Source organism: Oryx dammah, unplaced genomic scaffold, assembly GCF_014754425.2.
Source record: "Oryx dammah isolate SB20612 unplaced genomic scaffold, SCBI_Odam_1.1 HiC_scaffold_10, whole genome shotgun sequence".
NCBI classification, from domain to species: domain Eukaryota; kingdom Metazoa; phylum Chordata; class Mammalia; order Artiodactyla; family Bovidae; genus Oryx; species Oryx dammah.
Window position 1 is genome coordinate 36,986,859 of NW_024070194.1, and position 25,730 is coordinate 37,012,588.

Here is a 25,730-nt window from a genome sequence, read left to right on the forward strand (position 1 = left end):
CTGGCATGGAAATCTACATGTGTTGTCCACGCCTTTGTATGTGGTGTTTGCTGCAGCAGCGATACTTTGATGGCATGAAATGGGTGCCAAGTAACAAACACTTCCACATGAGGTGAGGGTGGGCAGAAGGCTCAGGGAGCCCCTTAGAAGCCCAGATGGCCAGAGGGACCGCTGGACACAACAGCCCCCTGGGTTCGGCCACACGTCCAGCTTTCCCCTTGTCCTCCTCATATAGGATGAGTCTGGTCTATATGGAGGCTACTCTAGTTGGATGACGGTGGCCTTACCGCCTCCCCCGACCCAAGTCTGAACTTACCGATGGTCTTTGAAATCTTAACCAACTCAGCACGAAGCAGATGGCCTCAGCCTGGCCAGGCGGGACCACGGGTGTGGGCGCCACACTGGGTGTTGGAGCAGTGGCTCCAGGGATGGGGCAGGTGGGCAGGGCGGTGGCCCTGCAAGGGGGCTGGGGTGTCCTCCAGTTCGGGCTGCCTCCTAGCATCAGGCACCCTGGCTCTTCCCAAGTGTGGCTCTACTTCCCCCATCTTCACTTCCCAGGACCCAGCCCCAGCAGTTACTCCTCTGCCTGGGTGCTGGGGACCCAGAGGCTGGGCCACGGGGTTTAGGGGCGGGGAGACCCTAACTGCACTTCGAAGGGTCTGGGAGTCTCCTGGGGTCACAAGCAAAGAGGCCTCCATTGGAGGAGAGAAAAATGCACAAGTTTAGACAAAAACGTGCAGCCCACACTTTGAGGCCAACTTCTTGTTTGGCAAGTGGAAGGGCCAGGAAGTGCCTGAGAATGACCCCCCTGCACCCTCTGGAAGCCCCCAGGCCCAGTAAGCCCATGGCTGCCTCCTCTGGGGCCACCTCAGGACCTGGGTAGACTGACCCAGTCCAAGTTAGAACCCACATGTGTGTTCACCCAGAGCACAAATCACTGCAGCCCAGTCCACAGTGCAGGCTCATCCACAGGGACAAAGCTGAGGACGGAGGCTGCAGGCTTGGGTGTCCTTTGTCCACTCTCTGGTGACAGAACCGGGGTGCAGGCTGGGGGTCAGACATGCCCCCTTTGGGGGCACAGGCTCAGCACCTTGGCCATGTCCGTCACGAAGTGTGGTGACTCGTTCCTGAGGGCAGCACAGGAGCAATGTGACATCAAAAGCAAAGGCAACAGAAGCAAAAACTAACAAGTGGGACTAAGTCAAACGGAATAACTTCTGCACAGAAAAGTAAGCCATCAGTAACATGAAAGGACAACCTACAGAAATAGGGGTGATATCTGTAAGGCATACATCCAATAGGGAGTTTATGTCCAAAAGGTATAACTCATCAAACAGCAAAAAAAATCCCAAATAATCCAATTTAAAATTGAGCAAAGGATCTAAATAGACATTTTCCAAAGGAGACACACAGATGGCCCATGGGTACGTATGAAGATGCTCCATGTCACTAGTCACCAGACAGGTGTGAATCGAACCACAGCAAGGTCTCACCCATGCCTGCCGGGATGACCCTCAAAGAGACAACAAACAAGTGTAAGTGAGGATATGGAGAGAAGGGAAACCTCAGACACTGTTGGTGGGAATGCAAACTGGTGCAATCACTATGGGAAACAGAAAGCTAAAACAGAACTTCGATGTGACCCAGCAATCCCACTTCTGGGTATTTATCTGAAGAAAATGAAAACAGTAACTCGAAATGACATCTACATTCTCATGTTCACTGCAGCATCACTTACAATAGCTGATATGGAAGCAACCTAAGTGTCCGTTGATGGATAAAGAAACTGATTATTGGATGAAAGTAATGTGAAACATTAGTCATAAAAAGAACAAAATCTTACCATTTGAGATACGGATGGACCTTGAGGGCACTGTGCTAATTTTTCTTGTGATCTCACTTACATGTGGGACCTAAAAACAAACCAAACCAAGTTCACAGATACGACGAGCAGACTGGTGGTTGTCAGAGGCAGGGGTGAGTGGTGGGTGGAGGTTAAAGTAATTAAGACCTGGGGATGTATTGTATGGTATGGTGACTAACCATGCTGTATTTGAAATCTACTGAGAGTAAATGTTTAATGTTCTAATCACAAAAAATCTTAGGGACCATTTCAGAATACATGTGTTTCTAATCTTTACGCTATACACCTGACACTACTGCTACCTGTTGATTACAACTCAGTAGTTTAAAAATCGCTTAATTCCACCTCTTAGGAAACATAAACCTCCAGGGAAACACCTGGTGTCAGCTGTGGCATCCCGTCAGCACAGGGGCTGGAGCCGGAGAGCAGCACACAGCCTGACCCTGCTTACGGTGACAGAGCCCATCGGCACCCTTCGCTGCCCATCTTTACTGGTCTCTTTTCTGACCCACTTCCAGGGAGGCATGACTTCGGGAATCTGAACTGGGTCTTCTCTGGCTGCCCAAGACCCAAGGCCTGCCCATGTCAGCAGGGAGCAGCATGGCTGCCCTGAGGGCCATCTGAGAATTGCCAGGTCCCTCTGCCCACAAGAGCCCCTCCCAGCCAGCACCGTCACCTGCCGGGTGCTGGGCACGTTCCTCGGCCCAGGGGTTGTTCCCTGCGTGGAGGCCCACTGGCCCCTGGGTTGGGTGAGAAGGGCATGTGTGCATCTTGCTGACCTGCTGCAGGTCCCACCCAGCAGGTCAGAGCTTGCACTTCTTCACTTTGAGGACTAAGCATTTCATGGTAGGAAGAGGATAAAGGTTAGGGGTGGGTTCGTCTGTCTGGACCAGGACCCCAAAGTCAACTGGTCAGCAGACAGGTGCAGACCAAAGGGGTCTGGAGATAGCCTCACTCCCTGGCCCCACTGAGCCCATCAGACCAGGCTCCCCAGGCTGGGGTAGAGCCAGAGCTTCAGCATGGCCCCAGGGGCTTCTGACAACGTTGAGCAGCTTGAAATCAGTCAATGCTCCTCAGGGTGCTAGAATCCTGGGTCCACAGGTGTGTGTGTTCATCCCATGTACACATTGAGTATGTGCAGGCTCCATGGCTGTCTTAGGCTAATTCAGTGGGTCACACCTGCTGTGGACAATACCTTTTGCACCGAAAAAGACCTGGTCTCCGAACAGACCTTGGGAGGCCCAGAAGCCTGAGCTACTGCAGGCATGGGATGGCTCCAAGGGGTCAGCGTGGGTGTGGGCTACTGCTGAACTTAGGGTCAAGTCCATCACAGTTTCTGAGGCTCACTTAGGATTTGAACATGATGGCCCCATCTCTACCCTAGGTGACTTTATGTCGGCATTTCCTGAGTTAAGAACATTTAACAGAAGAAACAGAAGAGCCCGACACAAGGATACTTATTCTCGTGGTAAACCTTGGATTTAACGATCTGTATTCTCACTAATACTTGCCTGAGTGCCCACCCTGCAGGCTTACAACTGAGCCACGGGGCACAGCACTCCCACTGCAAGGACTTAAGAGACGATGGAACCCATACTTCATTCTCATGACATACATGGGATCAGATAAAATACTATTTTTTTAAAAGTTGCATTCTTGAAAATTATAATTTTAAAAAAGTCAAAAGAAAACCCAAACAGTGCCTAAATCTTTATTTTTCATAACCTACATTTTTTCAAATTAGACAGTTTTACACTGAATGACACAAAAGGAAACTTAAATTACCAATAGTTTACACATAAGCTTGATTCCAGTCTTAATGAAAAAAAGTAGAACAGAAACAGAAGCCCTGGCAAGGCGTCCGTGCCCCTGCCCTCCTGCAAGCTGGCGCCATGGCTGCTCCTTCAGGCCCATCGTCCGCTGCTCCTCAGACCTGGCTGCAGACTCTGGCCATGCCTGCCCTGAGGCCGAGGCCCCAGTGCAGACTCCACGTGGCGCCGTGGTGGCCCTGACCACGTGGCAACGTGACACATTTCTTGCCACACTAGCGACTGCCAGTGGTGGTTACAGGAGGGCCTGATCAGAAACAGCATGACACGGACTCTCAGAGAGCAACGACTGTGCGAAATTCATGTGAAACAGGGCGGGGCTCTCCCCGCAACTCTCCAAACGACACTGTATAATTGTCCGAGGAGAACGCCGTCTGTGCCGCCGTCTCTGACTCTACCTGAGGGACTGCCCGCAGAGAGATGCTATGTGGCAGGAAGCCAGACACCCCCGTGCTTTCTGTGAGTGAAAAATCTCGGGAACCTCAGAAAGGCGGGTTTGGGGGACATTACATGGCTATTTGGCATATCACCCTTGCTTAATTAAAAAGGATGCAATAAAAATGACATCCAAGTGAAGTCTAGACTCGAGGCTGCGGGAGCGGAGGCCTCATGTGACCAATGGGTCACACCACTTGGGGGCCCGGCTGCCGTCACAGGGCCACACAGTGCAGATGGCCCTCCAGGGAGGGGCCTACTGAAAACCAGTGTCTGGGCTCCACGGGGCTTGGACTTCAGGGCAACATGCTGCATTGCTCCCTCCTCCGGCAGCCACATCACAGGGTCCTGGGCCTCTCCAGCTCTTCCTATAGTATGCACTGGTTTCGGTGGAACAGGTCAATCATTTCAAACTCTCTTTGTCAGCAATCTCACAACTATAATGAAGTAAATTCCCTGCTCCTTTCAGGGGCCTTGGAAACATGAGCACCGTGTGGGTGTCCAGGCCTTTGAACAAAGACGCTGCTCTCCAGGAGACGGGCCTGCTTTCCTCCTCAGGCGTGTCATGCTTATTAGCCATTTGTGATTCTAAAGAGATTATTTTTCACTTTCACTTGCAGATCCTGCCAGTTTCCACTTGACAGATTACATTTTGAAAACCCTTTCACAATTAGCTGTGATTAGTACATACTTAACATACTTTTAAGAGCAGGAAAACATTCGAAGGTTTTAATCAGACTTCCATCTCCCTTTCGCAGCAGCAAAGAGGCAGAAATCAGTTCAACACACCAGTACAAGAGAAAAAGAAAAAAAAACTTCAACAAATTAAAATAATATTCAAACCACAACATTGAGTTTATCTACATCCAGGTCAATAGTAACATTTATAATATATCAATTTTTATCAGATTTTTCTCTTTAGGGTACCTTTTTAATATGTTCTGATTATTTACAACTGTACAAGCAAAGCACACACTCCCAAGTGCACATATTTAATACAGTATCGACTATTTTCATTTACAGGATTTTTCAACAATCTGAAAAAAGATCAACTGTGTAAGATCTTCCAGGTAAATTACAAACACGGCTGCTAGTCCTCCCTACAGTGCTCACCCAGTGACACCGTGACAGCAGACCCCACTCATGCCAACCCAGGCCCATCTCAGAACTCTTAAGCTGTCCTATACAAAAGTTAAGGCAAAGTCATTTTCAAGTTTAAATAAAATTCAAGTCTTTAAATATTGGATGGAAATAATCTCTTTAAAAAAAAAAAACCCTCATCTTATTAAATAACATTTTGTGGAATAAACTGTATGGTTACATTTAGCAGGAAATATTCTTATTTTAATGTCTGCTGCTTAGAATACGTAAAGAAAAAATTTAGGCATTTTAAAACAAAATAATTTATGTTAAACTTTATTATCAACTGCTAGCTTTAGTGCATGCGTGTTCTTGGAGAGCAGCACTTGGAGGGATCATTGACCCTGTCTTGGAGGTAAGGAGAGTGGGCTGGGACCCTCCGCCACTGGAGGGCACCATGACCACCTCCCCCACGATCCGCGCGGGGGCCGGGAGGATCTGGGGGGGTGCCGGGAGGCCCGGGGAGGTGGGGGGGGGGGCAGCGGGAAGGCCGACTGTGAGGCGAGCTCCACACCCTCCCCACCCACTCCCCACCCACTTGCGGGAGCAAAACATCAGGGTACAATTTTGCGGTAACATGTCAGTGGGCTACAAAGTTTATATTTCATTTGAGTTCTATTCACAATGTGCTTTGAGTTTATCTTACATAACAGCCACTTGAGACTAGAGTGAGGAGCTGGTTACTTGCTGGCAGAACAAGAGGGCTCTCGGGGCTGTGCAGGCTTACTCTGCCCAGTGGACCAAAACCGGACTCTGCTTAGAAAATGCTAGAACCACCTGTTAGGCTTCCGAGCGAAGGGCAGCTCCCAGGCTGGCGAGCCCCGCCCGCTCCCCCAAGCTGCGCTCACAGCATCACCTCAGTCCTCCTCCCTCGGTCCTCAGCTTCACCCGGCGGCCTGGACATCTCAGAGATACGCACTTGCTAACCAGTTATTTTAAAAAATGAAGTAGCATAGTTCCGCTTAATTTAGAAAAACTCACTATATATATAGCTTGCATTCATAGCCACATGGAGGCTTAATAAAAAATATCAATTTGTTAGGACAAATGCATTTTCTATCCTGAAAAAAATCAGACTTATGCATCACCTCCAGTTAAGCACCAACCTAAAATAAGGTTTATATTAATTAAATCCTGAAAAATAGATTTTTTTCAAGAGGGGGGAAATCCGACTCATAGAAGAAAAATAACTTGCAGGCACCTTGTGGGCCTCGTCTACACTGCAAGCTCCTAGCCAGCGGCTCACTCACGTCCGAGCGGCATAGTGCCTAGTTGTGGCGACCTCAGCTCCTCGCAGCCCTCCCAGACCTCAGTGCTCACTGAGGGGGCCTGGGTGGGGGGCTCTGTTCTCTGTGCGGACGCCGCCCCAAGCCCGGGGGTGACGGCCGGCGGCCCAGCGGCCTCCTCTGGTCTTTGGGTGGTCCTGGGCTGGATTTGGGGGCGGGGGGGTCTCTCTCCATGACCTTCCTCTCTTCCTTCCCACAGCCGACCGGGTTTGGCTTCTGTTCTTTCTGGGGTTGCAACGGGGAAGACGGTGGCTCTCTACTTGTCCTCTGACAAATCTCTGCGTAGCTGGGTTTTCGCAATTCCTGGGAAATGGACAACTCTGGGATTAGTGTGATGACATGTGAGAATCAGGTTCACAGAGGCAGAGATACAAGCTTCCAGCTGTAACCACATTCAGAAGTATCTTAAATGAAGAGTTCCTGCATTTCAACAACTGAGTTTCCCCTGGAGCACAACTTTCCCTCCAAGACACTCTACAAATACTTTGTAAAAATGGATAAAAGGATAAAAGGCATGGAGAAGAAGAGTGCAGACTGAACTCCTTCCAGCCTCTGCCCTGTGGGCACTTCCGAGGCACAGACAAGCCCAAAGAGGCGGCAGACACCAGGCAGCTCCAAGAATGAGAGCAGCAGCTGCTTTTGCTGACCATGCGGCCTCCAGGACTGAGGAAGAGGACGGCCGGACCATGTGGGGGGCTGGAGATGTGATACAGGAAAGTCAGAGGTAACAACTTAAAAAAGGGGAGGGGGTTTCCAGGTAAGTGGAAGCATGAAGGCTAAATGACAGAAGAGGACATTTAAAGTCTGTCATCTCCATCAACCATTTGTAACTTAAAAATGAAAGGAAGAGCAGTAGGGTGGGAGGGGGGCCCGCTGATCCACGAGGTACAGGAGCTGAAAGCCGCAGCTCCTCAGATGATGAACAGCCACAGCGGTCAGCTGGAGTTATCACCCAAGGCCCTGGTACCCTGTGCAGAGGGCCTGCTGTGCGCGTGCATGGCCACCCCTCTGGAAGCCCCTGGGCATCCCCCAACCCCTGCGGGCACGTACCGAGGCGGCACCGTTCACCTGCACCGATTTACTTGCAGTGGTGCTCAGGGCCAGGGCAGGAGGCGGTCTGTCCACACTCGGGGTTTCCCTCTGCTTCTCCACCACCTTGGCGTCCCTGGAAAGATGCCACCGGGCACATACATGAGTGGACATGAGTGGGCAGCCCCGCAGAGGGCACTGGACGCGGGGTCCCAGGCATGGCTGGACTTACTCGGGCGGGCGGGCAGGGGAGGGGGTGCGCTCGCAGGCTGTGGACACGGCACAGGGCGCCAAGGGCTCTCGTGGGTGCACAGCAGGAAGAGTGTTCGTGCTGGCATCTGCATTCAGGCTCTGTAACCACGAAGAACAGTTCATCATTACACACGAGGCACGGCCAGCAGGACTCTGTCAATGATCTTAAACACACAGCGATGGTGTCCACTGTCTTCGGGAGCAGGCGTGGGCCAACCCTGGGCAGAGGGGACACTGCAGCTGCCCCTCCTCTGGGCAGACCCTGCCGGTCTCCAGCCTTCCTCTGTGTGCAAGCACAGTGGCTGACACACTCACCGTCCCAAAGGGACCAGACCGCACTCATCTGAGCTGCCGGCACCTGAACTCTCACATCTATGGCACAGAGTCCCCAGCAGAGTCCAGCACGGCTCAGCATTGCAGGGACATCAGTGCATGCTCCACACTGACTGAACCTGAGTGCCTTGAGGGGTGAGCACGGCAGTTTCCACCTGAATTCACCAGCAGCCCCTGAAAGCTGATGTGAACTCTCCTGACTCAACAGGAAGCAAAGAGACTTAGTCTGTTTAAGGCAGACACCTGGCAATAGGCCATGACCACTCAAACACACAGCCATTTTCTTAATTAAAAAAGGCGACAGAACAAATAATGAGCTGGAAGGGAGCCTGATTGCCAACAGGCCTTTTCTCAAAATCTCGCTCTTCAAAGCAGATAGAACGTTCAGAAGGGAGAACTCTGCAGGAAACAGCACATCCCTCCCCACCCAGGAGACCAGGGTTCAATCCCTGGGTCAGGTAGATACCTCTTCCTGGAGGAGGGAATGGCTACCTAGGCACAAGGGAGGTGGTAATGGCAACCCAGGGGCCATGAGAACCATCATCTCTCATGATTTTGTACTCAAGGGTGGTGGAAACACGGGCATGGAAATGCCTCCTTTGTGTAAAAGCCCCCTCACGCCCAGGGCATGTGCGGTGCTGCTGTGTTGTCAGAACCTGTCCTGTCTGGGCCTCCCAGGGCCCTACACGCCACCAAGGTCTTCTGCTGAGAAGCAGTGACACGGGCCCTTCCAGCTGGAATCAGGCTCAGGCTTCTTAAAAGCAGCATTTCTTTCCTCAAGATAAATTTCACACAAACTTGAAATGTAAAAAAAAAAAGTAAAAAGAATTTGTTTTTAAGCTATTTTTGAAACAAGGTAGAAGCCTGCTTGTCCTGTTCCTCTGCCCACCTTGAGGGAAATGGGGTCCACATGAAGCTAGGACTGGCCGCACCGACTCTGCCATCACTCCACAGGGAACTGACACCTCAGACATCACTGTCTGGAGTTTAAGGTACACAGTGATGCGCAGGGCACATCAAGCTTACTACGTGCTTCTCTCTAAAATAAAATGCGGAACCCTCTCAATCTCGAAGGCTAAAAACAGAAGCAGTAATCACACACCAGTATGAGACAACCAAAGACCTGGCTTAAAGGGTACCATGACCCTGCCTGGCACTAAGGGTCTCTGCAGGTTTCCCCAGGTCCAGATGCTATGGATGGGGATACTGACTCAGATTAGGGGGCAGCAGGTGGGGCGATGGTGGGAGGGGGAAAGGGCATGGGGGTGATGGTGGTGAGAGCCAGGCCGAGAGCTCAGAGGGGTGCTGGGCGAGGCGTTTCGACCCCCGCCCTGGTCCTGGCAGCAGCTCGGTCCCTCTGCTGTTGCCGGCAGCAGAGCCACAGGGAGCGCCTGGCGCCCACAGTGCTCATCATTCCCAGGATGGAGTCACTGCTAAGGAGTAACCCCTAGGAGCATGGCAGCCCACAGAGGTCACCAACCGGCTCCCCTGTATTACAGTGAAGTTGCTCAGGCTTCTAGTCATTCATGTAGATTATTCAAAACATGTTATTTCTGGCATGATTCAGATTTTTCATTTTCACTCTGCTGATCTGGAAAATGAAAGCAGGTCCTAAAAAACAAGAATAATGACACAACCTGCATTTCTATAACCCAGCAGCACAGGGCTCCTCTCTGACCCTGCCACTCAAAACCTGGGAGGCCACTGCGTCACTTGCCCTCCACAAGCCTCTTCCACACGTGGAAAACAGCATGCCTGTGAAGAGCAAGAGCAAGCATCAGGCTCGGACATCTTACCCTTTCTTTGGATGTTCCTGCGAGCAAGCCGGACAGCCTGTTCTCAAACAAGTCCTCTGTCTTCAAATGCCCTGCTGCCCCAGGCAGTGGGGGGAAGCTGGACAGGCCTAATTCGAAGCTGGGGGACGGCGGTCTGGGCGGCGTTGGAGACTGAGTCTGACTCCTCTGAAAGAGAAGAACACGGTGCAGTTGCCCAGGGTGGCTGGGCAAGAGGGGCTCAGAAACACCTCCCTAGTCTCTGAGGTCCTCAACCCTGCCAACGTGGTCACCTATCAAAGGTCACCTGGTTAGGCAGCTTCACCCATGAAAGCGGAGCTGAAAAGGCAGAAGGAACCGCAGGGCTCTGCCGGCCACGCTCAAACATGCAGTAAGAGCTGGATGTGTGCGACACCCAGATCTCCAGGCAGCTGACACAGAACAGTGGGACACAGCAAAGTCCTGAGAACCTGCATCTTGACATTAACCTTATTCACCTCCACACAAGTTCTGTGTTACCACAGCAGAGTCTATAATCTAAGAAATTGTAAGAGGAGAAAGTAGAAGAAAACAAAAGTCATGCTCTTAACTCTGTACAACTTATGTTAGAAATTTCACAAGAATTTCCATTAAAAAACGTTTAATAGAAAAGGGAGGGGGGTTTTAGTTACCTGAAAATTAACTTATTGAAACCCCTAATATTTTTAATCAGCATGTAAAAGCATGGTATTTAACAAGAGATTCTATCACACTCCCTGACTTCAAAAATGTAAACTCAGCATGATACTCAAGTAAAACTTTTAAGTCCAAGACCTCAGGAGAAAGGCGGTGATATGTTTTTTTAACACAACGTTCCTTGTCAGCCTACCAGCAGCCGTTCTGAGCACCTAGCTCCTGAGCTAAGAGAGATGAGGCGGAAAGGGGACGTGAGCTTACATTGCGAAGAACACAGGTATTTTTAGCTGAATGGTGGGCTACTTGGACAGAAAGTCATGCCCTCCTGGGGCTTACTTCACAGGAAAGGCCACAATTTCCCAGAAACTTAATACCAACAGGCATCTCTACAGAAGTAAAATCTAGAGAAACTGTGGTAGAGCTCAGGAGCCCAGGTCAAGGATGAAATCAAGCTGACCACTGCCCAAGTATGCGCTGGGGTTTTGGCCTTCTCCTCTGCGGCACTGGTGCCTACGGGCCGCCAACCGTGCTTATGCATGTGCCCTCCTCCGAACCAGGCTGCACTGTGCCCTGCAGCCCAGCACAAGCTGGGCCATGCTCACCTCAAACCAATTTTCAGAGGCTTCACTTTAAAGCTCTGCACGTTTCTGAGGTGAACCCAGCTTTTCAGAAGACGAGCATTTCTAGGAAGGAAGACCTGGCTTTTAGGACCAAAGAAGCAGTGTTTGAACATTTTTAGAGTCTAAATGGCTTTAGGTGAGGCATGAGTGCCATCCCTGGTCCCAGGGAGTGTGGCCTGGCCTCCAGTTCATGTCTGCCACCTGCCTCTAAGCTTCTCAGGTGCTCAGAACACCTACTGCAGCGACGGGCTCACTGTCAAATACACACACCTACACCACGTGTGTGGGCATCTGAGTGGTTCCAGGCATGAACACACAGATTAGGAACACGACACAGAACGAGACCAGCATGGCGACGGGATACATTTCCCCCTGGAGATGATGCAGTGAGCAGGGGGATGACTCCTGTGGGGTGACCAGGATATCAAGAGACAGATGCCCGTTCTGTTGGTCTAAATGTACAGAAATTCACGCATTCCAACTGGAACCAACCGACACAAATTGCCTTACCAAAGGAGTCCCCAAAAACTAGACTGAACTGACAAATATGGTAAAATCAGGAGATTCACTTATTACCAACATGCACTTTCTAAACTCTAGGCAAATAAAAGCTATGTCCTATAGGGGGAGCGCATAACTCGATGGCTTGGGGTCCAGATGGAGAACTGCCTCAGGGTCTTCTCCAGCTTCCAGGTGAGGAGCTCTGCATAGACAGCCCACGTCCACAGGCACAGCGCCCACAGTGGCAGGTGCTCGCCCCCATCAGAGCGCTGCAGAGCCACCTAGAGGGAGAGCTGTGCAGTCACTAAGCGACACAGTCACCCCTGTATGCCCATCACTGACTGATTTTGGGTCTGTCCTGACTGTAAGCTACAGAAGGCACTGTGTAAAATACTTTCCACACAGTGGGTACAGAGTAAAATATTTTGAATGAAAAACACTGATGAGCCAATTCCTACGTGGGAGGAGTTCATTCTGCTTGTCCAAACTCATGGTGCCAGTAATTTCAAAGTACACCACTACCTGGTTACCCATACAGAAAGCACCCATCTGGATGCCTGTGGATAAACCACACATATGCAAGCCGCCCCTGGGTGCACCTGTGTGCTGCACAGGGAAGTCAGGGGTTTCTCAGGAAACCAGCCATCACCTCCTCTTCAGAGCAGCGAAAAGGGCCATCATTACCCAGCCAACACCACATGGCGAGAAAACCGCAGGACCATGTCTAAAAGCTCCTTATCACACCTTCATCAAACCTCATGCTTGTTCAGTGTAAGTGGGGTTGAAACGTCAGGCAAAAGTGGCAGGGCTCTGAGGTACTCACTGTGAACTTCTCCTCCCGCTTCTTCCGATAACCAAAGGAGCTCTTCCTAGAGAAGAGGAAAGCAGCAGACTGTGACCTTTTCCACTCGAAACAGATTTCACTGAGCACAGCGTGCGCACGTTCAGTCTTCACAACTTTGTAATCTACTATAGATGGCTTTAGATTCTAAAATCCCAATCTTATAAGGAAAACAAATTTTATAATAAAGAAGTAAAACTGAGGTCTAGATAGGGATATAAAAGAAAACATTGATTTAAATAATTTTCCCATTTATAATTTTTGTTATGATATGAATATTCGAACATCCATTCAGTTGGAGTGGCAAGGTGTGTAAAATCCGACACGGAGCTATAAAGGTGAATTGTGGAAAAGAAAAAAAAAATAAACCAGCAACGATGATCCATCGGATTGATCATCCAAGGGCAATAGCCCAGGTAGACTGGTCCACTCCCAAGCCCCCAGCCCTCACTCCACTGAACCACACAGGGCTTCCTCTCCCGTCTGCCAGCCTTTTACTCCATGGTTCCTAAGGCATGTTTCCAAGGTTCAAGGTCTAAACCGCTGGCTTCAGTGCCCTTCCCCAAACTCGGCTTAAGCCCAGCAACAACCCCACCTTCCGAATGGATGTCACGCAGGCCTGAGAGCACCAAGACACTTCACTGCCCTGATGGCTTCCATGCTCTGATAATCCATACAGCTGCCCAGCCAGGGCCGGCACGTTAATGACCAGGACCCAGGGTCTGGCCCACCCTCGGTTCCACGGAACAGTGTCCTGTCACCACAAAGATGGGACCAGTCAAGTCTCTGCTCTAAAAGTAACCAACCCTGTGAGTGACTATACAAGACCTTGGATAGTTATAGCCTTCCCTTTGATTTTCTGTGAGGGACATTTAAATTCATGGAATTTGACACTACTAATAGTTTTAAGTAGTGCCCACAGTACCCGTCCAACAGAAATCATGAGCACTCACCTCCCTCTGCCTAAGCCCGGGGAGGACTCGAAGCTGCTCTGCTCCACGCGCCCCGGCCCCACGTCTCTCTTGGCAAAGGCCGGAGGGTTCTGGAGCCGAGCTCGCGGCTGAGCCGTCTGCCTCACTTGTGGGCTGCGCACACCGTTCATCAAGCGATCAGCAGTGAAGTTAAATATGGAAGGACTTTCCAGCAGCCCGGGGCCCCTCTCTGCACTGGGGATGGCATGGCGCAAGTGAGACTTACTAGGATTCCTGCAGATGAAACGTTTGTGCACACTCAGTTGCCAAATGATCACAGTGTTAGGAAACAGGTGTGCCAACACAGAAATGGCTGAGCAAAAGTCTGCTCTCTAATAGGGGAAATATTAGCAATGATACTTTAAGCAGTCAGCCCCTGACACGTCTGGTAAAGCAAACCTAAACACAGCATCAATGTTCTGCGTGGCTGCAGCTACATCCAAATGGAAAGCAGACGCGCACAGAGGCAGTGCACCTGTCCCCACGGGGCACTGGGGCACACACGACAGGGAGCTCCATGCTTGAGTCTTTCATCCCAGTGGGCCGGACTGCTGGTCACACCCACTGGCAGTGAGCTGGGCACAGCCTCTCCACTGAGTGTGACCACTGAGTGTGATCACATGCACCTGCTAGCCTTTGGCAGTGCATAGTGTGGTGGCGACCTCCTGTTACAACCCTGCAAAGACTGCAGCCTTCCCCCTCACAGACTTGCCTGCTCCTCGGAGGGTACTGTCTGAGTGAAGCCAGAGGAGATGCGGCAGGTTTGAAGGTTGGAGACGTGAACCCATTTATAAATCCAGTATTTGGAAATGGCGTTACCTAGAAAACAGACTTCAAGTTGGTTCAATCTGGTACTGGATGTTCACATCACACTTGGAGCACTAACCACGTGGAAGAGCGCTGGGCAGGATGGCCAAGGTGTCCTGAGAGCCCACAGCAACCCCCGGGAATCTGCCTCACACACATGGAAGGGAACATCTGCCCAGAAGCCCACCCCCTGACCCCCACCTCCCTCGCTGAGCACAGGCAGAGCACGGGACCCACTCGCTCATTTCCAGAGTCCCAGTGCCCAGGCCAACACCCACACTGTGCCAACACCAAGCCAGCAACTCTTTGTTACTGGTGACTTCCAAAAAATCCATCAGAGTCCTCAATCCTAGGGACAGTCAGGGATCTGTGTCATAATCATGACTTCTGAGAGGCTCTTTTAACCTCAACTGCATGTAAGTCTTGCTCTGAGTATCATGGTATTTTCAGATCATTCATAATTATGGCCCAACTCACAATTCATGGTAATATACTGCATACAAATATACTAACATATTATGTCAGAAAAAAATTAAACAGGGTCACAGTGCCCTTAAAAGACACAATACTAAATATAATCTTAAAATGTAAAATAGCTTAAGTGCAGAATTTTAAATATCAGCCAATTGTTTTAAAAAATCTAGTCATAAAAATAAGATAAAACTTAGTGTTGAAATGGTTCTTTTTAAAAAAAGATGAAGAGGGATCACTCCAGTTTTCTGGATTCTGAACTGTGGTTTCAAACACTTTCTGTATAAACAACATTCCTTGATTGATCCAAGGCATTTAACCCCCAAGTGCCACCCAGTTCCCGCCTACATTAAAATGAAAGGAAGAGTCAAAAAGCTGGTGATTCCTCTTAACTAGAGCAACCAAAAGCTGTAACAGGATGACTAGAAACAGTTCAAGACCAAAATAAAATCACTCAAAACTGTAAAAGAAAATGAAACCAACAAAAGGGAAATTCTGAGGGAGAAAGATGCAGTGAAACCTGTGTTAGCATCTCTGAAGTTCTTCTGTGGAACGATTGTGTACTTAGAAACATGCCCATCACAGCAGAACTAGATTCTGAAGACTGTAAATCATGGAAGAACACTTGAGATCAATCACTTCATACGTGCAATTTTACACATAAAACTATGGAATTTAAGTAACTGTGCTCAAGAGTTAAAGTAAAAATAAACTGGTTGCTAAGGCAGTTGGTAACACAACTTGTTGAGAACTAACTGGCCCCATCTCGCCGCTCCTGCTCACAATGACACAACCTGTTTTAGAGCAGTTGCTGGGCATCACATGGCCCAGCCAGACGAAAGGGACCAGCCACTCGTCCAGACAACTGATGCGGAGGTGAAGGACAAACACAACTAGAGCCTAGAGACAAAAGCACACAGTAGGCCTCCTCTGGAGCAACCATTCACCTGAGTGTGATGGACACTGCCACAGTCCTAGTTTGCAAAAAAGAGAGCATCAGCAATGTGCAGTGAAGCCTGCCATCCATCCTCCATTGTCCGGGACTGTCACAAGCTTAGGAAACCCCACTCTCCCCTTCAGACCACGTCCCACTGCACCCCTTCTGTGCTCAGAAGGGCCCAGCTATCCCATAGCTCATGACCACGTGTCGTGCTGTTCTCAGGGCTACACAGCTAGGAGAGGACACACACGACAGGAGGGAGGCAAACGGGCAAAGGATGGGGATTGCATCATCAGAGATTTCTTCAAGTTTTTGCAGCTATTTCTCTCCCAATGACGGAAACCCCCCCCCAGAGCGTGAAGGCCCATCTGACCGCACCACCTGAACTGGCATCCCTCTAGAAGAGGTCTCTATCGCCAGCCATCTAAACTGGCGTTCCCCTTAGAGCAAAGTCTCTGTCACCCACCATCTGAACTGGCATCCCTTTAGAGGAGGGCATCTACTGCCCAGCGTGCCATGGGTCTGCGACAGGAGCTCCAGTAAGGCCGACTCACCAAGGGCGGGTCAAGATAGCTGTGTGTCGCTGACCACGTCTGGGGGGCTATCAGGCTGTACAGAGGGAACTGCTGCTGGGGACTATAGACTGGAGGTAAGTAAAACGACGCCGTGTAGCGCTGCTGGGTGTAGAGGCTCATGTCCAGAGGCCTAAAGCCATTCTTTGGCAAAAACGTGTTTATAGCTATTGCCTTCGCCTTTATCCGTGCCTATGTGAAAACACAGAAGTTTCTGTTATTAATAGAATACTCAAGGACACTGATCTGCAGGTAAAGCATAACCACTGGTCTTGCTTACCTTAATTGGTTTTCCTTGAAAGGTTTTGACTTCTTCTCTCAGATACTTGTAAGCCTGAGGACAAAATCATCCATAATACCATTGTGTTAATCTTATAAGATGAACCTACAATTAATTCAGTACCTCAAGTAAGCAATTATGTAGTAGAATATGGTGGATGAGACCTAGAACAAGGATTCTTCACCTTTTTTGGGTCATGGATTCCTTAAAAGATCTGAAGTCACTGCTTAGACAGCTCCTTGCTCATCTCCAAGTTCTCCTACGTAGCTCTGAGGGCTCTGCATCCCCCAAGCTGGCTGTGTTCTCCGTACTGGTAGGGGGCTGGAGAGGTGGCTGGCACCTGATCCACACACCTGCCTTCTCTCACCTCCCATCACCCTGCTTCTCCTGGTCCCTCTCTTTCCCTCCATTCAGGTAAAACTTGTCTTTCAGGCTCCTCTCTCTCCTGAAGCCCCTGTGGTCTCGCCATGCACACCTCACATTCCACGGCTGTTCCTCTACACAGGCGAGTGCTTCCTCTGAACACGATGCTTCCTTCCACGGCAGGGAGCCATCTGAATGCCCCGCCTCCCCCAGGGCTCCTCAGTGCCTTCTCATGCACCTCATAACACAAGGCTGCCCAGGCAACGTTAGAGTCAGGCACAAATTTCCCAAACGCTTTTCCAAATATTGAAATCATTCTCTGCACAGAGATAAGAACAGAACCAGTTTTCCTGGGCTGCCCATGTTACATGTCCTCAGAAAATAACGCCTATGCTCTGCACACTGCTACAGAACTGTCTACACACACACACACACACACACCTATTTAGGATTTCCCTATACTTTAGGTTCACTGCAGATGGTGACTGGAGCCGTGAACTTAAAAGATGCTTGCTCCTTGGAAGAAAAGCTATGACCAACCTAGACAGCATATTAAAAAGCAGAGACATTACTTTGCCAACACAGGTCCATCTACTCAAGCTATGTTTTTCCAGTACTCATGTATGGATGTGAGAGTTGGGACTATAAAGAAAGCTGAGCACTAAAGAATTGATGCTTTTGGAACTGTGGTGTTGGAGAAGACTCTTGAGAGTCCCTTGCACTGCAAAGAGATCCAACCAATCCATCCTAAAGGAGATCAGTCCTGAGTGTTCACTGGAAGGACTGATGTTGAAGCCGAAACTCCAATACTCTGGCCACCTGATGTGAAGAACTGACTCACTGGAAAAGATCCTGATGCTGGGAAAGATTGAAGGTGGGAGGAGAAGGGGACAACAGAGGACGAGATGGCTGGATGGCATCACCGACTCAATGGACATGAGTCTTGAGTAAACTCCAGGAGTTGGTGATGGACAGGGAGGCCTGGCATGCTGTAGTCCACGGGGTTGCAAAGAGTCGGACATGACTGAGCGACTGAACTGAACTCATAGCCAATTGTCACCCCTGTGCCCACACTGAGCCCTACTGTGTACTGACTGCAAAGTGCTGGTAAACTGCACTTCACACGGGGTATGGGGCAGGGGGTGCACAAGGAAGAACTTACCTGTTGTGCATCAGCTTCTGTTTCAAATGTAATAAACCAATTATCATTATAGGCAAATTCACAGTTTATAAATCTCGGTAAGTTATCTCCTTTAAATAGTGCTTCTACTTCCTACAGGAAACAGAGAAATTAGAAATTAATTCTCAACTGTGCACTGTTTGTCTTCACTAAAGAAACATGAGGCCTGTTCTTAAGGACAGACGCTGAAAAGACAACCCCAGCTCACCAAAGTCCAGGGCTCTCTCTCCAGGTGGCTGAGGCATTTCAAGTAGCTTTCAGAATTAAGATCCCATTGTGACAGGAAATAAGCTCACAACCCACTGACAGCTCTCCCAAACCCCAAGAGACCAGTAATTAAATTAATGGGAAAATACCAGTAGGCTAATGATGACACAATTTAGAGTGGGAGAAAGATAATTTAAGAAATCAAAAAATGAACTGGACTTTTGAGACTAACCAGATTTACCCTCCCACATAAGATAATTACAAACAAAAGATAAAATATATGAAATAGTGGCTTTCAGACAGTGTACCCTGGGCTGTGCAGGACAGCATTCCATAGAAGAACAGGTACAGATGGTCTAAGAGTGCCTGACTCATGGGTGGGACTTCCAGGATGTGGTGTCAGGAGGGTGGGCAAAGGCCTAGTACAAAGCTACAGAGCTCAGGGGGTTCCCCCCGAGCTCTGTGCTTAGGACACAGTAACCTGGAATGGAGAGAACCTCCCCTCCCCCCAGAGTTCTCCAGGATCAGGGAGAGTCTCTAGCAGCCAGAGTGGAAAACGGAGCTCACACGGGACCACAGGCGGAGCCCTCAGGAAACACTGGCCCAGGGCGAGGCCAATCTGCTTCCACGGGTCCAAGTCACTGAAGTGAGTCGCAAACGGCTCAGGAACATGCATAGGAAGGAGTACAAAATACTCTGTACCCAATAAAGTAAAATCCCAAACACCTGGCATCCACCCCTAATTTGCCAGGTGCACAAAGAAATAGAAAAATATGACTTACAGAGAAAAAAATCAACCACCAAATTAGACTGAGAAACACATGGATATTGGTATGTTGGCTCAAGTTGAGCACAAGCCACACGGGTGTGCAGAGCACCCCTCACTGTGAAAACACTTGCTCCGAGAGTCATTCAACATGAACATGTTCTCCGTCTCAACTTGGTGCTTTACTATTTTCACTTCAAAATGAGTAAATATTGAAACCTTTTTTCTTTCTAACTTCTGAATACTAAAGTTACCATAAACTCTATTTTTTTTTAATGTAAAATGTACAGTGAAGTCTTGAGACCAAAAAGCATTATAGTATGTATTTTTGGTTTCAAATACATCTCCCTAAAAACCGCAGAACAAAGGAAAAAACATGCCTCCAAAAATCCAAGTGTCTTTCTGAGGAGAAATGACTTACTTCTACAGGGGTGGACTCAGGTATCTCGCGTAGTATCACTATGCAACGGTTCTGATTTGGCCTTACTTTCTCTCCCTTCTCATCCACTTGGACTAAAGGTAAAGCTGTAAAGAGAAGAGAAACGGATGGTACACAGATATTAAAATAAATCCACTATCTGCACTCCACTGCAATCTGATGGAGATACTCCAGCAGGACATATCAGACCATATTCCCAGGTACATTAAAGAAGGCTGTACACAATGGGGAAACCATCAAATCTGTGACAATTAAAACATAAAGATTGGAAAGGTTCAGACCAATCTCATGTGTCACATTTAGGGGCTCTGGGGAGTCCTGCAGGAGCTGCAACTGAGGCAACTCTGTGACATACGCCCTTCACAGCTTAAACCATCCCAAGCCCATTACAATGCAAAACAAAGCCTTTCTCTTTTCTGTAAGTCCCTTGTCTCCTTACAGCTTGATTCTGAACTCAGAGAAGCTACCAAACACTCTTCCCTCAGCCTCCCCTAGTGATGGATATTCCTCAACCAGAGTCCACCGTCAAAACAAGGGTCAACACTGCCAGCCAGCACGGGGACAGGCCCAACTCAGGTTTCAGTAGCTTTTATCTTATCTCCTTTTCGTTAGGTTTTATTTTCTGGAGTCACTCTGTTGACAGTCTATCACAGGCAGACTTGGGTCACCACACAGCAACATCACAACCAGGGCCCAGAGCTGTGCACCCCTGTGCAGACACGCATTACTACCCCCAGGAGTGGAATCATCACTTCATGACGGGTTCACTAATTTGAGAGGATGATAAGGGAATACTATGAAAAAGTTCAGGCTAATAAATTAGACAAGCTACATGAAATTGAAACATTCCTTAGCACCAAAGCACACGTTTGGGAAGTAGGGTCTATGAGAGAAAAACGCTCAAGGCTCACAAGGTTTCTGGAAAATCCTACCAAACATTAAGAAAGAAATAACACCTATTCTACAGTACAAACTCTTCTGAAACACTTATGACAATACTTTCCAATCCAGCCTATGAACCCAAATAAAAAATACCAATAGAACCTTCTGAAAAACCAAAATGTTGATTTCTGAAAATCACATGGAAATGCCAAGCACTTAGAAGAACCAAGACCAAGCTGGAGATTCAAAACTACTCGAAGAATGACGCCACAGTGAAGCCAGTATCATCCACAAGCTACAGCAATGGCATCAAGACAGACAGATGGAGGACAGACACACGGCCCAGAGAGAAACCACCAGGGAGTTTACCCTGGCAACTGGCCCAAAGGCAGTGCCCTGCAGAAAGCAGAGCCTTCTTAATAAATGGACTGGAACGGCAGCAATGCACATGTGAGGGCGTAGAGAGCCCACACCACATACAAAAATCAGTTGACAATAGACCACAGACCTAACACTGTAAGCCCTAAAACTATGAACTTCTGGGAGAAAACCCCAGAAATGTGACCTTGGATTAAGCAAAGATCTCTTAAGTACAACACCAAAAGCAAGATCCATAAAAGAAAAAAATTAATAAACTGGGCTATATAAAAAATTCAAAACTCTGCTTTTCAAAAGACACTATTAGGAGAACAAGGAGAAGCCACAGACTGGGAGAATATATTTGCAAACCATATTTCTAATAAGGACTTAAATATAGATCACATATCTCAAATTGCACACATATATATGCCCCTCAAATCTCAGCTGTAAGAAAACTAAAAAAGTAAAATAAAAAGAAAACAGAAGTGAGGCATCTGAACAGACACCTCAGCAATGAAGCACCTGAAAGATGGCTCGATGTCACCAGGTGCTAAAGAAACAGAAATTAAAACCACAATGAGACACCATCACACACCTGCTAGAAAACCTAGAACAGCCCCTCTGTGAAGGAGGCCTTGCAGGGGCACAAGGAGACCCTAGGCAGCAGTGTCTGTAATCCTGACTGTGGTAAAGCTTTTGCCAATGCACACGGGATGATCGACTCAACCGTACTCTTTAAATACATAGTTCACGATGTGTCAACTATACCTCAGTACAGGAGAAGGCAATGACAACCCACTCCAGTACTCTCGCCTGGAAAATCCCATGGACGGAAGAGCCTGGTGGGCTGCGGTCCATGGGGTCGCTAGGAGTCGGACATGACTGAGCGACTTCACTTTCCCTTTTCCTGTCATGCATTGGAGAGGAAATGGCAACCCACTCCAGTGTTCTTGCCTGGAGAATCCCAGGGATGGGGGAGCCCGATGGGCTGCCGTCTGTGGGGTCGCACAGAGTCGGACGCGACTGAAGCGACTTAGCAGCAGCAGCAGCAGCAGCACAGTGGCTTTTAAAAACAAATAAAATGGTAAAGTTGTGGAACCTCCATCTGCAAAGTGCACCAGGAAGTTCACACTTAAAATATCTACCCTTCCTGAATTCCCATGGGTCTCTGAAGTAACCGTGAAACTTCCCTTTGACATCGCCAAATGTCCAAGAAATAACTTCATTCACAATTTGCTGTTAAGGAACAACACAATAATATATCACCAGTACTTCAGCAGGAAGCAGGAATTTGAAAAGAACTCCTCTGACAGGGCGTGCTGATTCACATGCACACTCCTTCACCCTGAAGAGCTCTTGACTGCACCTCTCATTCACACTCTTCCCGCTAGCCCATTCAACTCTCAGCACCCATAACCTAGGATGTGCCTGAGGCTGTGGTTCCACAGCACACTGATGCCCAGTGCGACGTGCACCTCACCAGACTGTCACAAAGTCTGGAGGGTGACAAAGGCACCACTTGCCGTCGAGTCCTTAGCGCGAATAGCTGTGCCTCTAAGTGTCACGCTGGCCAGAAAAATGCCGTGTGGACCATGGACGACACAGCCTGGACTGCAGTCCACTTACATCTCAGCACCTCAACAATCAGGTCCATGTCGGTGCTGAGCTTCTTGATGTGGTCCAGGTTAGCTACTGTGGTGATTGGCACGTACTGGTCACTGTCCATCTGTGATATAAGGTACATGTCACTAGCAAGGTTCTCCCTGCAGAAAGAAGACAATCTTTCTTAGTTCACAGCTTTTAAAAAAAAATTTTCACATCTTTATTAAAAGGAAGCTTCATGAGAGGAATGAATGTGTACGATGTACTCTGCTATTTGCCATCTCTCTGACCTTGGGTCAATTTTGTCAAAGACATCTGGGGAAGCAGAGAGAGCAAGTGTACTGCACTTTATACAATCAAAATCAGTAAGTCAGTCAATCTTTAAAAATTATTTCTAGCTTATCTTTGTTCTAAGAAAGTGTTTGAGAAGCTTAACAATATGTTAAACATGTTAACATGTAAAGTACTACATCTATACAGAGTAACAACATGAAACACCTTAGGTACCAGCTGCTAGAAAAACACTACCATCCTTACCTAGACAAGCAGAATTCCAATGTCTTTTTAAGTACTTCCCGGGGGTCTTCCTGGCTTTCTGGTTGAGATTCATTCCCTCCTACATAAAGGCGAAGGAAAACTGGCTTAAGTTCACCAAGCACGTGATTCAGTATAGCAATTTTAATGGTTTCAATATACACAGTAATTTACCTACATAACAGCAAATATAAAAAAATTATTTTACAAGGAAATCATATAGGCAAACAAAAGGAAACAAAAAATCCCTTAACCCCCCCAACAAAAACAGTTTCAAAAAATAACCTGAGGAGTAAGATTTATTAGCAAAGTTTAGCAGGAGCTTTTGTCTCAATTCAAAAAGGATTTTCAGGTGATGTACAAGCAGACAAGATGCTAAAAATATAATAAAGGAAATAAAGTAACTAAAGAGTTTTTAGACACAACTATATATATTTGCCTGGCATAATAATAATACATGCAGGATTTTCTAACAAGAGACACTTGCATTTTAAAAGTCAAAGTTAAAGACTATCAAAATCAAAGACAAAGTGGAAACACTGATGACAAAGAGACAGTCCGTGTTTTACATAAAGAGCTTCAATAAAATCTATCTCCCACCAGGAAAAAAACCAAACCAAAACAAACAAAACTAATGGACCCAATGAGACTGAAAATTAGAAACAGGCCTTGAAGCCACAGTCACATTCCATCCCTTCATCCAGACACGGCTCTCATGCACACATGTTCAAGTCCACACTGAACAGATAGCACCGCCTCCTGCAATACCTCCTGCAAGCCGGACACTGCTGCAGAGCTGCCTGTGTGTGTGCTGTGTGCTCACTCATGTCTGATCTCTGTGACTCTGTGAACTGCAGCCCGCCAGGCTCCTCTGTCCATTGGGTTCTCCAGACAAGAATGAGGGAGTGGGCTGCCATGCTCTTCCCCAGGGGGTCTTCCCGACCCAGGGGTCAGACCCATGTCTCCCGCATCTCTTGCACTGGCAGGGGGGCTCTTTACCACTGAGCCCCCTGGGGAGCCCCAGCAGAGCTGCTCACTCAACCTCAAAGAGGCAGGGGGGCTCTTTACCACTGAGGCCCCTGGGAAGCCCCAGCAGAGATGCTCACTCAGCCTCAAAGAGGCAGTACCTGCTCTTAGAAGGAGGCAATCAATAGCCAAACAAGTAAACAGTAATAGAATCGGACACAAAGGAGAAAAGCACAGGGCAGAAGCAGACTCAAGGCAGAAGGAATAATCAACAAGCTCGAAAACAGGTCATGTGAAATTAGTCAGCTAGAGGAACACAAAGAAAAAAGAATGAAGAATAAGGAAGAAAAGTCTACCTGACTTGTGATACACAACCAGCAGTATTTCCGTACACTAACAACAAACTATCCGAAGAAGAAACTAAGAAAACAATCCCACTCACAACTCCAAGTGAAAGAATTAAAAACCCAGGAATAAATCTAACCAAAAGGAGAAAGATCTGTAAGCTGGAAACCTGAAGCTACTGATGAAAGAAATTAAAGACAAATAAATGAAAACATATCCCCATGTTTTGGGTTAGAAGAATACTGTGAAAATCTTCAAGTAAAAATATTCCAAGCAATCTACAGATTCAATGCAATCAATCCTTATCAAAATTCCAATGGCATTTTTTGCATAAGTACATCAAACAACCCTAGAATTTGCATGGAACCAAAAGACTCTGACTAGCTAAAGAAATCTTGAATAAGAAGCACAAAGCTGGAAGCATCACATTTCCTGACTCCAAACTACTTTGAAAAGCTATAGTTATCAAAAAAGTATGCTACTGGCACAAAATAGACATACAGACCAATGGAACAGAACTGAGAACCCAGAGATAAACCCACATGTATGTGACCACCTGATCTTCAACAACGCTGCCAAGAATACTTGAGGGGAAAGGACAATTTCTTCAATAAATAATGTTGGGAAAACTGACAGCCACATGTAACAGAATTAATAAAACCCTTATCTTACCTCACATACAAAAAACAACTCAAAATGGATCCAAGACTTAAATGTAAGAGCTGAAACTGTATAACTAAAAAAAAAGAAACACCCAATGTAAAAAAAATGTCTAGCCATCAGACTTGGCAACAATCTTTTTGGATATAACACCCAAAGCACAGGCAACAAAAGCAAAAATAAACATGGGGACTACATTCCATTAAAAAGGTTTTGTACAGGAGAACAAGAAGATGGCAGACGAGTAGGTGGACGTGGAGTACATCTCTCTCCACGGATACATCAGGAATGCACCTTCAGACACAGAAGTGCATGCAGAACACAGGCTGAGAGTGGACAGGAGGACCTGACCAGAGGAAAAGAATAAACAAAACCACGCAAAACTCAATATCAAGCCCTGAGCCTTTGGAGTGGGAGCACTGACTTCAAGACTCTAGACTATCAGAGAACTAACCCCAGAGAGTATCAAATAGAGAGAACTCACACAAAGAAAACCACTTGAATACAAGACCTGGCATCATCCAACCACCAGCAGAATCCTGTGCAGGACTCCTCATCTAACCAACAAACAAAACCAAAATACAAACTCAATCATCAGCAGACAGGATTACCACCTCACTCAGCATTGCTCATCAGAGGACAAACAAACAAACACTCAGCACAAATCTCACCCTATATGAAGCTGACACAAACCACTGGACCAACCTTATGAGGGCAGAAACCAAAAGGAAGAAAGAATTTAACCTTCAAGCCTGGGAAAAGGAGACCTCAAATACAGTAAGTTAAAAAATAATAATAATAATAATGA

At 47.8% G+C, this 25,730-nt stretch overlaps 1 protein-coding gene across 2 annotated transcripts in view; it reads right to left on the bottom strand.

The window, feature by feature from the left end:
• Nucleotides 1–3,559: 3,559 nt before the first annotated feature.
• The window catches only part of LARP4B (La ribonucleoprotein 4B), a 56,180-nt gene continuing 34,009 nt past the window's right edge, over nucleotides 3,560–25,730 (bottom strand). For both annotated transcript variants that reach the window (XM_040247953.1, XM_040247952.1), the window contains 13 exons: nucleotides 22,955–23,033; nucleotides 22,442–22,578; nucleotides 19,556–19,659; nucleotides 18,144–18,254; nucleotides 16,619–16,672; nucleotides 16,321–16,530; nucleotides 14,261–14,367; nucleotides 13,531–13,782; nucleotides 12,560–12,605; nucleotides 9,965–10,129; nucleotides 7,816–7,934; nucleotides 7,605–7,719; nucleotides 3,560–6,857 (listed from right to left, as the gene is read on the bottom strand). In XM_040247953.1, coding sequence (XP_040103887.1) covers nucleotides 6,585–6,857; nucleotides 7,605–7,719; nucleotides 7,816–7,934; nucleotides 9,965–10,129; nucleotides 12,560–12,605; nucleotides 13,531–13,782; nucleotides 14,261–14,367; nucleotides 16,321–16,530; nucleotides 16,619–16,672; nucleotides 18,144–18,254; nucleotides 19,556–19,659; nucleotides 22,442–22,578; nucleotides 22,955–23,033 — 1,772 coding nt within the window. In that variant the 3' untranslated portion in view covers nucleotides 3,560–6,584. The remainder of the gene's footprint in view (nucleotides 6,858–7,604; nucleotides 7,720–7,815; nucleotides 7,935–9,964; nucleotides 10,130–12,559; nucleotides 12,606–13,530; nucleotides 13,783–14,260; nucleotides 14,368–16,320; nucleotides 16,531–16,618; nucleotides 16,673–18,143; nucleotides 18,255–19,555; nucleotides 19,660–22,441; nucleotides 22,579–22,954; nucleotides 23,034–25,730) is intronic.